Source organism: Lissotriton vulgaris, chromosome 1_1 (assembly GCF_964263255.1).
Source record: "Lissotriton vulgaris chromosome 1_1, aLisVul1.2, whole genome shotgun sequence".
NCBI lineage: Eukaryota > Metazoa > Chordata > Amphibia > Caudata > Salamandridae > Lissotriton > Lissotriton vulgaris.
Window position 1 is genome coordinate 1,587,319,499 of NC_141685.1, and position 14,390 is coordinate 1,587,333,888.

At 42.1% G+C, this 14,390-nt stretch overlaps 1 protein-coding gene across 2 annotated transcripts in view; it reads right to left on the reverse strand.

Annotated features, from left to right (window-relative positions):
- The window catches only part of CDK17 (cyclin dependent kinase 17), a 574,256-nt gene that overhangs the window by 171,419 nt on the left and 388,447 nt on the right, over window positions 1-14,390 (reverse strand). For both annotated transcript variants that reach the window (XM_086918156.1, XM_086918151.1), the window contains exons 3-4: window positions 10,551-10,703; window positions 9,278-9,442 (exon numbers count right to left, since the gene is read on the reverse strand). In XM_086918156.1, coding sequence (XP_086774282.1) covers window positions 9,278-9,442; window positions 10,551-10,668 — 283 coding nt within the window. In that variant the 5' untranslated portion in view covers window positions 10,669-10,703. The remainder of the gene's footprint in view (window positions 1-9,277; window positions 9,443-10,550; window positions 10,704-14,390) is intronic.

Here is a 14,390-nt window from a genome sequence, read left to right on the forward strand (position 1 = left end):
GGTGGCGGGCGTGTCGCCAAAGTTCTATGTGCTCTCTCCACTGTGAGGTGCGCCTAAAAGGTGTCTTTACCAAATAGATCTATGACCAGACGCTCTATAAAATCTTCCATATGCCCCGTCTGCGTGGATTCCGCCAGGCCTAGGATTCGGACGTTATTCCTCTGGGAACGCACCTTCAAATCCTCGTTTTTATTGGCTATCACCTTCAGCAATTTTTTCATTTGTGACATGTGAGCCTTGTTCGCTGTGGCTCCGTCCTCCAGGTCAGATATTCTGGTCTCGGCTTCCTTCAGACGGTGTTCATGTTGGCTAAGTTTGGTAACCACAGAGTCCATGCGCATATTCATTGTGTCTATTTTAGCGTCTATAGAGGTGAGGCTCTGTTTCATGCCCAGTAGAATGGCCTTTCAGTCTTCTTCAGGCGCACCGTTGCGTCGGAGTCTTCGTGCTCCTCAGCGCGCGATTTGGGCGGTTTGCACGCCTCAAATGGGGGTTTGGTCTGCTTAGCATCGGTGCACCCCATGGTACGAGGATACAAACAGGATGGGAGGAGGGGCGATGAAATGGGCTGCAGTCCTTGCCCTAAGAGAAGGTAGTCCGGCAATACCGTGCCACAGGTCACTGGGATTGAAGGGCAGGCAGCGCTCCTTGTAGTGGATACTGCGTCTAGGCGGAGTAGCCCGCAGTGTCGCGTTGCTCAGGCCCATCAGGGGGCGGACGTCCTCTAGGCTTAGATAGCGCGCCAAAGGAGGGGGGAGCGCAGTGTCAGGGCGTCGATGGTCCTGGCACCCCAAGCAATGTCAACAGTAAATCACGAAGACGGCCGGGGGGAGGGTCTCTCACGTCCCGCTCCGGCAACCTCCACGTGTCTCCACCTTAGTGCCTTCTCAGTCAGTGTTATGCCCAGTTGTCAAGAGGTCTGGTGTGGTGTGGGCAAGGCAGCACAAGCGATGCGAATGCGTGCAGTGCCTATGAACCCGGGGGGGGAGCACTGGATAGCAGATTATCGCAGGAGAGCCCGGGGGGCCGCGTTCGTTAGTCCACCCAGGTTGTGCGAAGCACACCTCACCTCAGCAGGTCCGACAGTGAATCCACGGTAGCAGCTACAAAATGGCGGCCAGTCCGGCGGTGACTAGAGCTGAGCAGCTGGGAGCCGCAAGAACAATCCGCTGAGCGCTCCAGGCCCGGTAGCGTTTCGGAGCCGGGAGGGTGTCAGGTGGGTGCGTGCAGCGCGGACCTTCAGGCAGCCTCAGGCGTTAGATTGACGCACCGATCAGGCTGAATGGGTTTCGGTGCCTCCGTGCGCCAGCAGCATTCACGCACCACAGGTCAATGGGGTCTGCTGCAGTGTGCAAGCGATACACGGCGTGCAGTGTCGACCCCTCCCGCACTCCAATATGATGCGCTCCTCCCCCCGTGTGCCAGGCCTCAGGCCCACCAATCCACGGCGTTTCCTGCCCAGGCGGGCCGCAATGCAGGTCCAGACGCAGTTCTGTGCCCTCCGTTCCCTACCGAATCATGAAGTTCTCCTCTGTACTGCAGGGTAGAGTCATAAAAGCGATGTCTTTTGATTCAGCACGAATTCCAGAATCACGTAGTGTAGATTAGAAAGCTGGATGTCATTACAGGTTAGGCAGGATGAATGTTGTTTGGTTAGGCACGGCTGGAGCCTCACAGGCGTGCGGCCATCTTGGTTGTGCGCCACCTGGCGCCCCAACTAAAGCAAACTTCAAATATACAATTTGTAGATGATGAAGCACGTGTGCACAATATAAAGAATACTAAGGAGAAATGTACACACTGTACCTACAAGAATACAAAATCACCTCAATTAACCACATACAGCCTGATCATACAGCCTGATTTAGGCCCGCCGTCCACCACGGAAATAGAGGCAATATCCTCCACTGCCAAATACTAACTTCGGCCTGCTTTGTGAAGATCTTTCGCTATGCCTTCAGAGGAGCTGCCACCATGGCATTTAAAGTTTGCTGAGCAAACTCAATGTTTCATGCGGTCACTCCACAAACGTATTTTGTTTTTCATGAGTTTGTTTTTATAAAACAAAAAAAAGTGCCTTGAAGCGTGGGATTTTTCTTCCAGCTCATGGGAGCCATTTTTTTTTTTGTTTTTCTCTTTGGGCTGCCTGTCTTTTCTCGGCAGTCCGCAAGAGAAAAAAGAAGTACATCAGACCATTTGCTTTAAATAGGGCAGGAGATCTGATATACTAAGATTGATGGATCCAAGTCCATCAGGTGGAGAACCCTGTAAATCAAACTGACGGTCCACCTGCTCTATTTAGAAACAGGTGGGCCATCATATCTCACCAAACACTGTCCACCAAAAACTCCAAATAAGGCCTGTGGTCTTCTTAAATGTAATGATGGTTTGTCCATATCTTTCTTTAAGGGATCTCAGTCATTGTTCATTATTGGGTTTCCTCCTATTCCACACAAGTCCCAGACTCTCAACAAATGGAAGGGAAATCTAGTTGCCCACCAAATACTCCAGCGTCCGGGTGCCCCAATGGTACATCACTCACCACATTATCAGGGGCTTGTGACAAAATATGTTGTGTATCTTCAATATCATGTTACTCTTAAAAATGCACATCCTACTCCTCTTGCCATGCACATTGCATTCCTTGCCTGTGCTCTTCCTCTAACCAACACAATGTACTACTCTTTTTAAATTCTCTGATGACCTTGGTACTAATTCCCTCTTTACATTTTGCTAACCGGTTCATGTGCCATACCTTCCTATTGCTGAGTTCAGTAGCATCTACCAAAACCCTAATAACTTTTGAAGATATAAAAAGACACACTGACCCTTGCTCACTTTTGTACCTCTTATGTCGCGCAATTATTCTCCTTCCTTCAAATTAGCATTCCTAATACCATGTTGACAGTAACAATAATCCTTAAATATTGATTTTACTGTCTTAATGTTTTCTCTAACCATCTCAGGTGACCTCGCTGTAAGTCTAGCCCTTGACAGTCAACCTAAAATGTCTTTAGTAAATGGTGTTCTATTACTCATGTTGACAAACAGGCTGTATTTGGTCTCACTTTATGACCATACCATCTTGTTCACCTCACTCTCCCATCAGTTTTTGCTACTTTTAACCAAATGGATAACCCCCTTTATTTGTCTATTAAATCTCACTATGGCTCTATTACTACTAGGGCAGTGGTATATAATTGGTGCTTTGGATTACACCCTTAGCCCAGAGAAAATTCTCAATGCAGGCTCACTTAAACTGCACCCCATTATCGTTTACTATCATCTCAGGTAACCCCTATCTTGGGAATGCCTCACCAAAAACCCTCAACACGGTCCCTGTTTTTTCCATAACTTTCAACTCCAGTAGTTTAGAAAAGTAGTATAACTCACAATAATATATATCAACATGCCTTAGGCTTCTGGGATAGGTCCCATTAGGTCCCCCCTCTAATGTATCCCACAGCATACTTCGGCAACTAATTTGGGAAAAAAGGTGGTTTACTTGTGACCTGTGAATTATCAGATCTTTCACACTTCATACAACCTCTCACACATCGTTCAATTTCTGTATCCATATCAGGCCACTAGTCTGTGTCTTTCATCCTATTTTTCCTTTTGTCAGTGCTGATGTGCTATTCCCAACATAATTGCAACATCATGTTCTTAAATGCCCCCGATAGCATCACCTTGCCATTTCTCAAAGTTATCATCTTCTTCGGTCAACTAGTTTCTAACATCCCAGTAAACTGACTTCCTGCCATTTATTACTCTTTTGACGGACCATCCTTCTCATAAATGTTTTATTGCATTCTGAAGCTTCGTCCTTCAATGTCCCATTTTTTGTTTTGCTTATAGCTTCTATCTCCTTGTTTCCAAATCATACGTCTTGGATATTTTACCCATCTCAAAGGTAACTGTTCTATGTCCTAGCATAGAAATACGTTCACCAGTCATGCTATCACAGTAAATATCTGGTAGTTGCAAAGTTTCACTGACACAAATGCATTCCTCAGAGCCTCTTTAGCTACAATTGTGTGTGCCGATCCAGAGTATTCCACAATAAGCACATTCACCCCAACTATACTTATTCCACATACAGACTTCTTCCCCAAACCTTAAGTCAGACTACACATGCCTCCTTTACCTTCGATCCTGAGTGCACAATCTTTACTATCAGTATCAGCAGTGTCAGCTACATACTTCACCATGGAACCATTATTTGTTTTCTTGCATACCCACACAAAATGCCAACACCGCAACCTGAACATTGGGAATGTTTTTGCTATATGCCAAGTGCTCAGTACTTCCATTCCTGTAGCAGCTGGTGCAACTGTATGTACTCTTCCACTGTTCCTTGCTGTGGCCCTTCTGTGACCAACTTTCCAAACCACCTTTTAGTTACCTATGTTCAGTGTGGTTGTATTTTTCTGGTCTACCGTTTACCTGTTGTGGGTAATTCGCCCAACAACATCCTTACACCAGGACTGCCGTTACCTACTACTGCCGTAGGGCATTGTAGTAACGACGTATTCGAATGTTAGGTTCAAAGTAGTTCATTTCATGTATCTATGTACAAGGATGTACACAGCTTTCTCGGCTACGCTCCAACCTCATACTACCACTATCATTTACCAAAATTGACGCAAACTGGTTCTAGAAAATAGTTTGAGCGAGACAATATTTTCAGAGAAAACCTACTTCATGATAATAAACCTATTTGGGAAATGTAATGCTTAATCACAAAGATGATCAAGACAGCAACTCCCAGCCCATCAGAGAGTGATGCTTCTGGAACGCATGAGGAGCAGTCTGCGGGGCTGGTACACAGCCCTGTGTTTATATATGTCTTAATTCAGCTGCCACAAAACAAGAAATGACTTGCCAAGGGAAAATGTCATTAAAGATTACAACAAATCAGTAAGATGTATTAATTATTTTTACTAAGTGCTGGAACTATTGAGAAACCCTAAATTATCAGATAAGCAGGCCTCAAGCTCAACCTCCCTCAAGTCTAAGGGCATTAAGAGTGTATTAAAGTAACTAAATTTACATCACAATGTTTAGAAAGTCTCGCTTTTATTTTATTAAATCTCACTATTGGGAGTGGATTGCTACAAATACCGTTGGATAATAAGTATACATCAATGACAAGATATGTTTCTAACTTTAACTCTATCATTCACCAAAGTTTAACATGCTTGAAGACCAGTGCCACGGATTATGCTCGGAGTAATGCTAATGTAGACATGGTGACTTTTCCTTTGGCTGTAGGACAAAAGGTGGTTTAAGAGAAGTGTGGATAAAAGTAGGACGTGTACAATGACCTTTCTTTGGAGACAGGAAATCCTTTTAGCGTCATTTGGCCATTGTAGGAGTAAATTAGCAAACAATGGCTACACCACTTCTTCATGCTATAAGATGTACTGTAAAACTTCTGCTGTCATACTGACATTTTCAACTAATGTTTACAAGCACAGAAGACAACTGCATCTGGCGCATACTAGAAATACTAAAGAATTCAGAGTAGAGCTGGAATTTAGAAAAATTACCCTATGCAGTAAAGTTACTCAGAAGGTGTCACACCATCTGGAGACTAAGCCTACTTGCTGCACACTTTACAACTATCAGCTGTACTTATGTTTCCCCTGCAATGAAACAGCAGCGATATTTACGCCTACATTGAATACAGCTTCTGCAAAATGTTGCTTATGCCTTCTTACGTAAATAATGACAGTAAGTAAGTAAAGTTTTTATTTGTACAATTAATTAAAATCATTGCAATATATACACTCAAGGATGACCGTTAAAGAAAAAATGATATTTAAGTCTGTTAAAAAAAGTATTTATTCATTTTTTTTTAAAAAAGAGACATAAAGGGCAAGGAAAAGTCACTAAGAGGGAATGGAGCTCAGACTTGGTCCGATGATAGGTTCAGGGAATTGATTTCCGTAAATAATGACACATAAGAATGGTGAACAGCGTTTAACAGCACTTGAGGTACTATTTATGAATTATAGAGTTAGTGATGATTATGCTATACTCATGGTTAAATCCAGACTTCCATATTAAAATTTTCAGATTAGCTAATAATAGCTTTGTGACAAATTTGGCGCCTATCAGTCAAGAGGGCAAAAAGTTAACAAAGCTATGTGGGGTTTCCTATTTTAAATCCCATTTTTTTTTCTCTCTGCTACAGGAAAAATTGTTTAAATGAACTGCACCAAACGTATTTTTACAGAGGCAAATTTGTGGCTGCTAGTAAATCTGTTCAGTAGTTTGAGATATTTGCATTAGAAAAAGGTACTGGCAGGCTTTGAAAGGCAGTTAAGGGTTCATTTGTTGTTTATTTGGCCCATGTCGCTGCAAATTAGAAACTCATTTTTAGGAAGGTTTTTAAGAAAACAGGTAGAGGAGCATGCGGTGTAGGCAAGCCATATCATACATTCTGAGTGCTGCCTTCGTCACTCTGCCACGCGTCCAGACAAAAAAAAGATGTGGTTCAAAAAAAGTAACATGGGTGTATGTGTATGAAACAAAACCTACACACGGAAAGAGGGATTATGGTAGAATTGGGGAGGTGAGCAGATTTTTTAAAAAGGAAAAAAAACAACTTTGAATGCATCACTGGTTGGGGTCGGTGATGTTCCCACGCTCAATTCATTCAGAACTTTATTACTTCAGTGATGGAGCAAGGATTCGCACGTAACGGGACTTGCTTGTATTCAGTACTCTCGACATAACGTTAATATACTAATCACCATGTTTTGTCCTATTAATATTGCATTACATGACATCTAAGTGAAGCTTGCATATGTGCTTTTACTAACGATAATCTGCGTGCATTAATACGGCTGCTGCTACGCGGGATTTCTTACTGTGCATGCATCTGTCGCACGCACGTGACATGACGTACTTTCTGCTTTGGAGGGAATCTTTTGCTTCTGCGCACTAGAATTAAGATGGCTGCTTTATGTCCTCAAATGCAAGCAGCTTGTTCCACTGCTTTTGCCAAGCTGTTCGTTCTGCTTAACTCTAACGCAATAGTTAAATATAAAGTAATGGGAATAGAGTAGAGATAATTGGTATACAATGCATTCATTTGGTCTTGTTCTAAAAAGGTTTCTTTTCTATTCTTTAATGTAATCATGCTTCTGCGCCTGAAATGTACCCGATACTCCATATTGAAACCTTTGAGCCTGCGCACCAGAGTCTGAAAACCATCGAGTCATGGCATTGAATGAGTGCCAGGGACAGTCTTGACCAAGATGCGCCTGGGAACTTCAACTCCTGACCCATGTGAAGGAAGCTGATCTAAAATATGAACTAAAATGTAACCAATATAGGAACATTCATTGCTGGGTGGACTAAAACATACATGGGAAAATAAATTGATGGGCAGGAACGCAAACATTAATATTCACTCTAAAAGTTTCATTTTGGTATGGTGTGATGACCTCTCCTCATCCTTTTGTCCAATCGAAATTGGGGATCCTTACACTTGCAAAATTGGGGGGTGGTACACTGACCTGGAAAATAGTATAACTAGGGTAGGCGTAGCTAGTTAATTTGTCCGACTTGTCCGAATAGCTGACTTGTCACTGACCCAACGCACTCAATAGGTGATCGGGAGCAGAGGTGCTGGCGGAGCCCTCGGTCAGAAGGTTCGAAACCCAGATTGGGGTTTGAGAGCTTCACTTTGTCGGAGAAATCGATAACTCTTACCGGGTTCTGGCTGTTAGCTGCAGAGAGGGAGTAACGCAGGCGTTGCAACTTTGTGTTGTGGTTATTATATGAGTGCAAATGTTATTATTCTACCTAATATTCTAAATCCTTTGATCCCTTAGGACTTTAGGTACCGATGACTAGGATTGGTAAGTCAATGGTATAGGTCCTAAATTAAATTCATAAATCACTGATTAGTGCACAGGTTACCTGATTAAATCTCATCATATGTTGTTTATGGGCCCAGGTGAGTATGGTAAACTGAGTCGGGTGACCTGCGCGCTCTATCATCAGCGGCGCCCAGAATGGTCAGCAGTGCCTCAATTTCACTGCTGGATCTTTGCCTGATTACAGCTCCAACTCCTCAAAGTGCCCAATGCTTTTAGACAATCAATCGATTGGGACCAGTTTGAATCCCAAAGACTTGATTTTGCTGTTAGCCCTTTGTCTTCCTGCATGCGGACTCTCGACATGTTGAATTGCCTGGAAACTGCCTGCATATTAGCTGTTTTCAACAACCAATACTACATGAGGACTGTCTTCCTTGGTCACTTTCAAGAGAGAGTCGACCTAGAGTCATCTAGGGTGGGTCCACTGAAAACAGGGGAAAGACTTTTTCTTAAAGGAACTCTCACTCACCGAATGCGATCCACTGACATGCTTCATCATCAAGTTCTTTCTTACCTTCTGAGGTTAAGGGCATGCTGGGACCTCTTTCCTTACAAGGGAGCGCTTTCTAAGGAAAAGGGTGTGGGTTCTATATGAGGTGATCTTTAAAATTGCCTAGGAGTCGCCCGAATCAGTATTTATTCAAGGTTAAAAACAGAGGAAAACAGGCTAGTTGAAGTTACTATCACTCCTTGGTCCTTCAGATTGATCAACTAGTTTCTGCCACGTACCCCAACAATTGGAAAACAGTAGCAACTCAGAGAGTATCCTCTTTGAAAGAGAACAATGTTGGGTGTATAGACCAGACACATAAAATGGGTCTCAATGATGAGATCCTATGGAGTTCCTTTAGTTAGTGGGACCAATTATTTATTTTGCCTCCCCAGATTATAAACATTTGCACATCAATGTTTTAATTCATTTTAAAATGTTTCACTTCATTTTCAGCCTTTACTTAACAAAACTCATCTGTTGTGGGTAAAAGGAGGGTTTTTCCCATATATTCAGTGGGCCCACCCTAGATGACTCGAGGTGGACTCTCTCTTGATTGTGACACTGTATATGAGGAGGGTGAGCCTCGACCTCTGTTTCCCTCTTCCCGTTTCCTTCTTTATCTTTGCATTTTAGACTATCGTCCTTTGGCACACTGACACAGAATGACCGATGCCAGTTTTCAAAATTCTTCCATCCTCTTGAAAGAAACGCACAAAGCAGTTGCATGTGGAAGTGCATGCACTTAATGACTCTTGCTGAGCTCTCAACTCTGTGATGGTAACATTGCAACAGTAGTTCTGTTGTTGAATCTTTGAACACAAGAACTAGGGATATTAATGTTTCTGCTGAGCAACTATGTACAGATAACCTTAAAAATAAAACAACTTACCAAGTCTGCTACCATTTCTTGGCATTGCCATGAAAGAGCCGAGGCTGCCACCAATAACACTGTGTGGTCTCCGCAGAGGGGGCTTCTTGAATGATCCAGCATATTGATGGAGGAACGAGTGCATACTGTGGGAAGTTGGAGGCCTTCCATTCTTGACAATCGGTTCTGCAGCATGGTCATACCCACGAAGGAGTCAAGAGGGAGCATAGAAAACAAAGAGAAAGCAAACAGTTGCATTTAGATTTATTTTGTCACCTATATTTCACATGCAAACATAAATGGGATCATACAATACTAACCTAAATTCTTGAATGAAAATTAAATACAAGTCTTGTGAATATGTGTAATGAGTTGAGACCTGCAAGGCATGTTCTACCTTGTACCAGTTTAAAATAGTCATAGCAATAAATCCGGTTTTGAGACGGTGCTATCCTGATGTGCAAGTAATCTATAGGACATTAACAGTTAAAAAGTACTTTGAGGCAAGCAAAAGCCGATCAGCAAACATCAATAATCAAATAGTACTTTTTAGCTACTTTCTGTTTGGGTCAGCAAGAGCATTAAGTACATATTAATGGAGTCTACTTTATTTTAGGAACTAACCATGTACATTTATTATTTTAGGTCGATACAAGCATGTACAAGGCTGCCCAACATAGGGCGGGGAGGACTATAGCCATGTCACATTTTCAGGATAACCATGCAAGTACATTCTATTTGATTCAGTATATAATATATATATATATATATATATATATATATATATATATATATATATATATATATATATATATATATATATATATATAATTATTTTCTGTTTATATCCTGAAAATCGTGCATTATGCCCTTCAGGACTACATAGGACAACTCTAACAACTCAGAAAATAATGTTGGGGTTGTCCTGGTGACTTGACCTCCAAGGGAAAAATAGTTGTTACACCATAGTATACACACTGTACATTCCAGGACTGAAACGCTACTGTAGAAGACAACTGTTAATAGCTATACATATTTAATATAATGGTTGAAATGATGAATTCTTGTGGCAAACCAGAGGCTGGCACGCTGTATAAAGCTGGACAGGAAAAACGCAGCCAATCAAGGGATTTCTTCTAATCTTATGGAGAGTCCAATTGCCAATAATAACAGATATACACGAAAAGGCTACTAAAAGCATTTCAGACTGAGGCAAACTACATGGAAATTGTTGAAAAAGTTCGAATCCACAGTTTGCTTGCCATGTCTTTAATACAAACAAGTGTGTACAGACCATTATCTTTACTGCTGTTTTCTTCGATAGTCATTTGTTCGGCCAGTTCTGACAATGACTCGTCGATGGTCTGGCTTCCTCGCAAAGTCAGGGAAAGTCTTCTTTTAAACTTTTTCATTTTCTTTCTAGTTAGGGCTCGTGGATGAGACAGGCCTACAAAGAAAAGTTAACATTTGTTATCCAATATGTACTTCAGTTAACTTGTACAGTTATAACAAATCTTCATTGAAAAGCAAACATTTGTTTTATTTCTGTTCGAAATTCCACAAGATTTTTCTAAAGGTACATCAGTCCAAATATAATTTACTAAGACATGTCATGAAGTAAAGCCTATCAGGCCGATGTGGAGCTGTTTCCAACCACAAAACGATATCACAAACACAATAAGGTCTGACTTTTTCCTCAAATGTCCACATTGTCTTACTCATCTTTAAGTTCATTATCTTTTCAGACCTCATTCACATTGACGAAGAAGGTTTTTGCGAATAATACAGAGACAAAAAGTTCTTGAAATTATGCCTTTTACCACCTTCAGCAGCGGCAGTGCAACTCCGTGGCTATTTTCCCACGGAAAGCACAATTCATCAAAAAGCTGTGGAATAGCCCTAAAAGCTGTGGGATAACCCTATGCTGCAGATATCTACAACAGTGCAAGTGATTTACAAAGTTTAGGTTACAGAACTGCAATTTGTTTGCAGTTGAAGTGTTCTTAAATCTACAAAACATAGTTTCTTGAGCTTGGTCAAAGTTTCTTCCGACATTTTCAGATGCTACTGTCTTTGGGTTGAAGCGACTATTGCAAATTTAAATTAATGCTTGCGTGATAAGATCTTAGGTAGCAGTAAAAAAATGTTTTAAGAGAAAGGTGATAATTCTCCACATACCAAAGTTTGTGAAAGTGGTGTCACATTCTCTTTGACCCCGCCCCTGTGATGTCATAAGGGTGACCTCTTGTTCCACTCTCAAAAGCCTCCTGTTTGCAGCTGCTAGATGGAACAAGCATTTGCAATGCAATAGGTCTCACTTTGCTGAAAGTTAGAGCTATTAGTGTGGTTCAGATATTTAGGCACTTTATAACCTTAGCACGAAAAAAAGTAAAGCACAATTGCTTAATCTATGTGGAAGAAAACTAAAATGTTATAGCAAATTTAGTGTAGTTGCGCTGACAGCCCCGAGATAGCTGTGGTGTTTACGTGATTATCAACAACAGACTAGAACACTTGAAGTCTTCGTCTTCAACTGTGCTGTTGTTACAGAAAAGAGAAAGCCTTTGTTAGCATGTCAGCAGCAGTATCTGGGAAGTAACAACTTTTTTTGTTTCAAACTAGCTTAAAACATATCTATATTTTCTCTGAAGGCATCCCTTTATTTAACTTTAATTAGTTAGAGTTTACTGATAAGTGTACACTTGCTTTCTTGAAAATAAGGTAGCGTAAATTAACCATTGTGTAAATATTAAAAAGATGATTTAGTCTATTGGTGGGGTTCTCGTCTCAGCTCCTGACGATTTCAAGTGAATGGAGAAGTAGTTCTGTTATGCCAACATTCAGGGAAGGGCTTTAAGTTTAGTTCCTACAAACTAGCATGAAACAAGCAGTGTTGTGAGGGTGCAGTACCACAGGCTGTCACTAGGTGGGTGTCCTGTGGGATCTCTTTTGGCCACATATGGTACTGGACCCAGCAACAATGCCATGGAAAGGATATAGCGCAGCGGTGAGAGCTGCCGACTGGGGAGCTGGGGATGTCAGTTCGAGGCTGGTGTTAGGCTGCTTGTTTAATCCCCCCCCCCCCCAACGTATTTATAGTTGCGCTATATAAATAAAAGCTAGAAATGTGAAATGCAAAATAACACAACAATTCAATGGGGGCCGGCAAGCAGTGTTGTGAGGGGCTGGAGCAGTGATATGGGAGGTAGGGTGGGGGAGCATAGTGAGATCAAGGGACTAATCAAATGAACGGATGGGACAGCAAATAAAGCAATAGAACTTTCATTGCACAAGTAAATAGAACACTTAACGAGCAAAAATGCAGCCCAACCAAAAAAAGAGTTCTCTCCGAGTATAAATAACATGAACAGTAAGAACACATGTAAGAGGGCCAGTCCTCATTGGAGAACATGTTGGTGCTCTTGCAACGAGCAAAGCAAATGCTGGCTCAAACATTGTTTCCGTCAGATTGAAGGCAGAAAAAATAGTGATTTTTATGTTTCAAATGGCAACAAATTCTGGATTACCAATGGGCTTGGATTAACAATGAGCCGGAAGCTTATGTTCTGACTGTTTATGGAGGCCCCGACCGTGGAGACCTAGCTTTTTGGCAGATGCCTGGTGGAGCTACTTGATAGCTAAAGAGGAGCTGGGCTGTGGACTACCCCTTCAGCCGTCACCTACCCAGCCGGACTTTGGGCAGACCTCACTTTGTCTCTCCGTCGTATTCTTCCTCCTACTCCTTTACTCCACCCACTTTCTCCCTTACGATTCATTTATCCCTCCTCTTTGCTCTTTGATTGTTTTCCTGTCGAGACCTTGCAATTTGGCTGATGCCCGGTGGAGCTACCTGATAGCTATAGAGGAGATGGGCTGTGGACTTCCTCCCTCAGCCATCACCTACCCAGCCGGACTTTGGGCAGACTCTCCTTCGTCTCTCCATCCTATCTCCCTCCTACCCCTCTACCCCACTCACCTTACCCTTCTAAGCTCCATTTTTTTCGTCTTCTAAGCTCTTTAAATATTTTACTAGTAACTGTTGTAACTTGTTAACTGATGTAATTTTGTAGAATCTTATGTAAAGCGCTCGGATACCTTAGGGTCTAGCCAGCGCTATATAAAACTCAAATAAATAAATAAAATAAACATTTCAAACGAAGTTTATTCACCAATGAAAAGCTAGCATTCCTAAAGAACAACAACAGGAACCAATGAAAAAGATGGGAGTTTTTTCAAGCCCATATCCTAGATACAGCAGGTTTTTAAGAGAGTAAGGCACCTACATAACGTAAACAAAATACTCCAAGGTCTGGTGCCGTTGACTTAATGCCCCTGAGAACAAGGGTAGCAACATGCCACTTACTGTCATCCATACAGAGCAGGAAAAATGCTATTTCAGACTCCGCTTTGTTTTTGAGACTTAATCTGAGCTGTCGTCTTTTCTCACAATTTTCATCTAGCTTTATAGACAGTAATGGTATGTGAACAGGTTTTAGGTATCTGACTATGTCGAAATATTCACGTCTCCAGGTTTGTTTTGGCTATTACATTGTTAAGTTCACTTTTGCTGTTACGTAAGACATACAGTGTCAGTGCCAGAACAGGAGTTTGCACTGCTTGGTACACAAAACGGATTTAAATCTGACCACCCCTTTTCCCCAACCCCCAGCATCACAATGCACAGAGCACTGGCATGCGGGGGATCTTGCAGCCCACGGAGCCGTCACCTTGTGCCATGAGGGAAGCTGAAACACCAGCACTTGCACTGTTAGGGTGGTGTATATAAAAGTGAGGCAATCATTTCAGATGACAGGGTCGAAGGGACAGGCCTGCAAGAGGTGCTGCGCCACAGTGAAACCTGCTGAGAAAGGCACTGCTGTCAGGGGCGAGCGGTGAATACGTAACGTGCAGATTTTCCACTTGCTGTAGGCTTCTGCCAAAGTATGCACATTTCTGAATCTATCCTATTCTTAAATAGCTAAGCAATCCCGATATAGGTTTGTAATATACGGATAGAGTATGCGTGATTTTCGGAGCTCTGAGAGTGACGAAAAGGGTAATAATAGTAGATGAAGATTACATTAACAAAATAGGAGCACAAAGGCCAACATGAATTTAACGTGGGTGAATGACC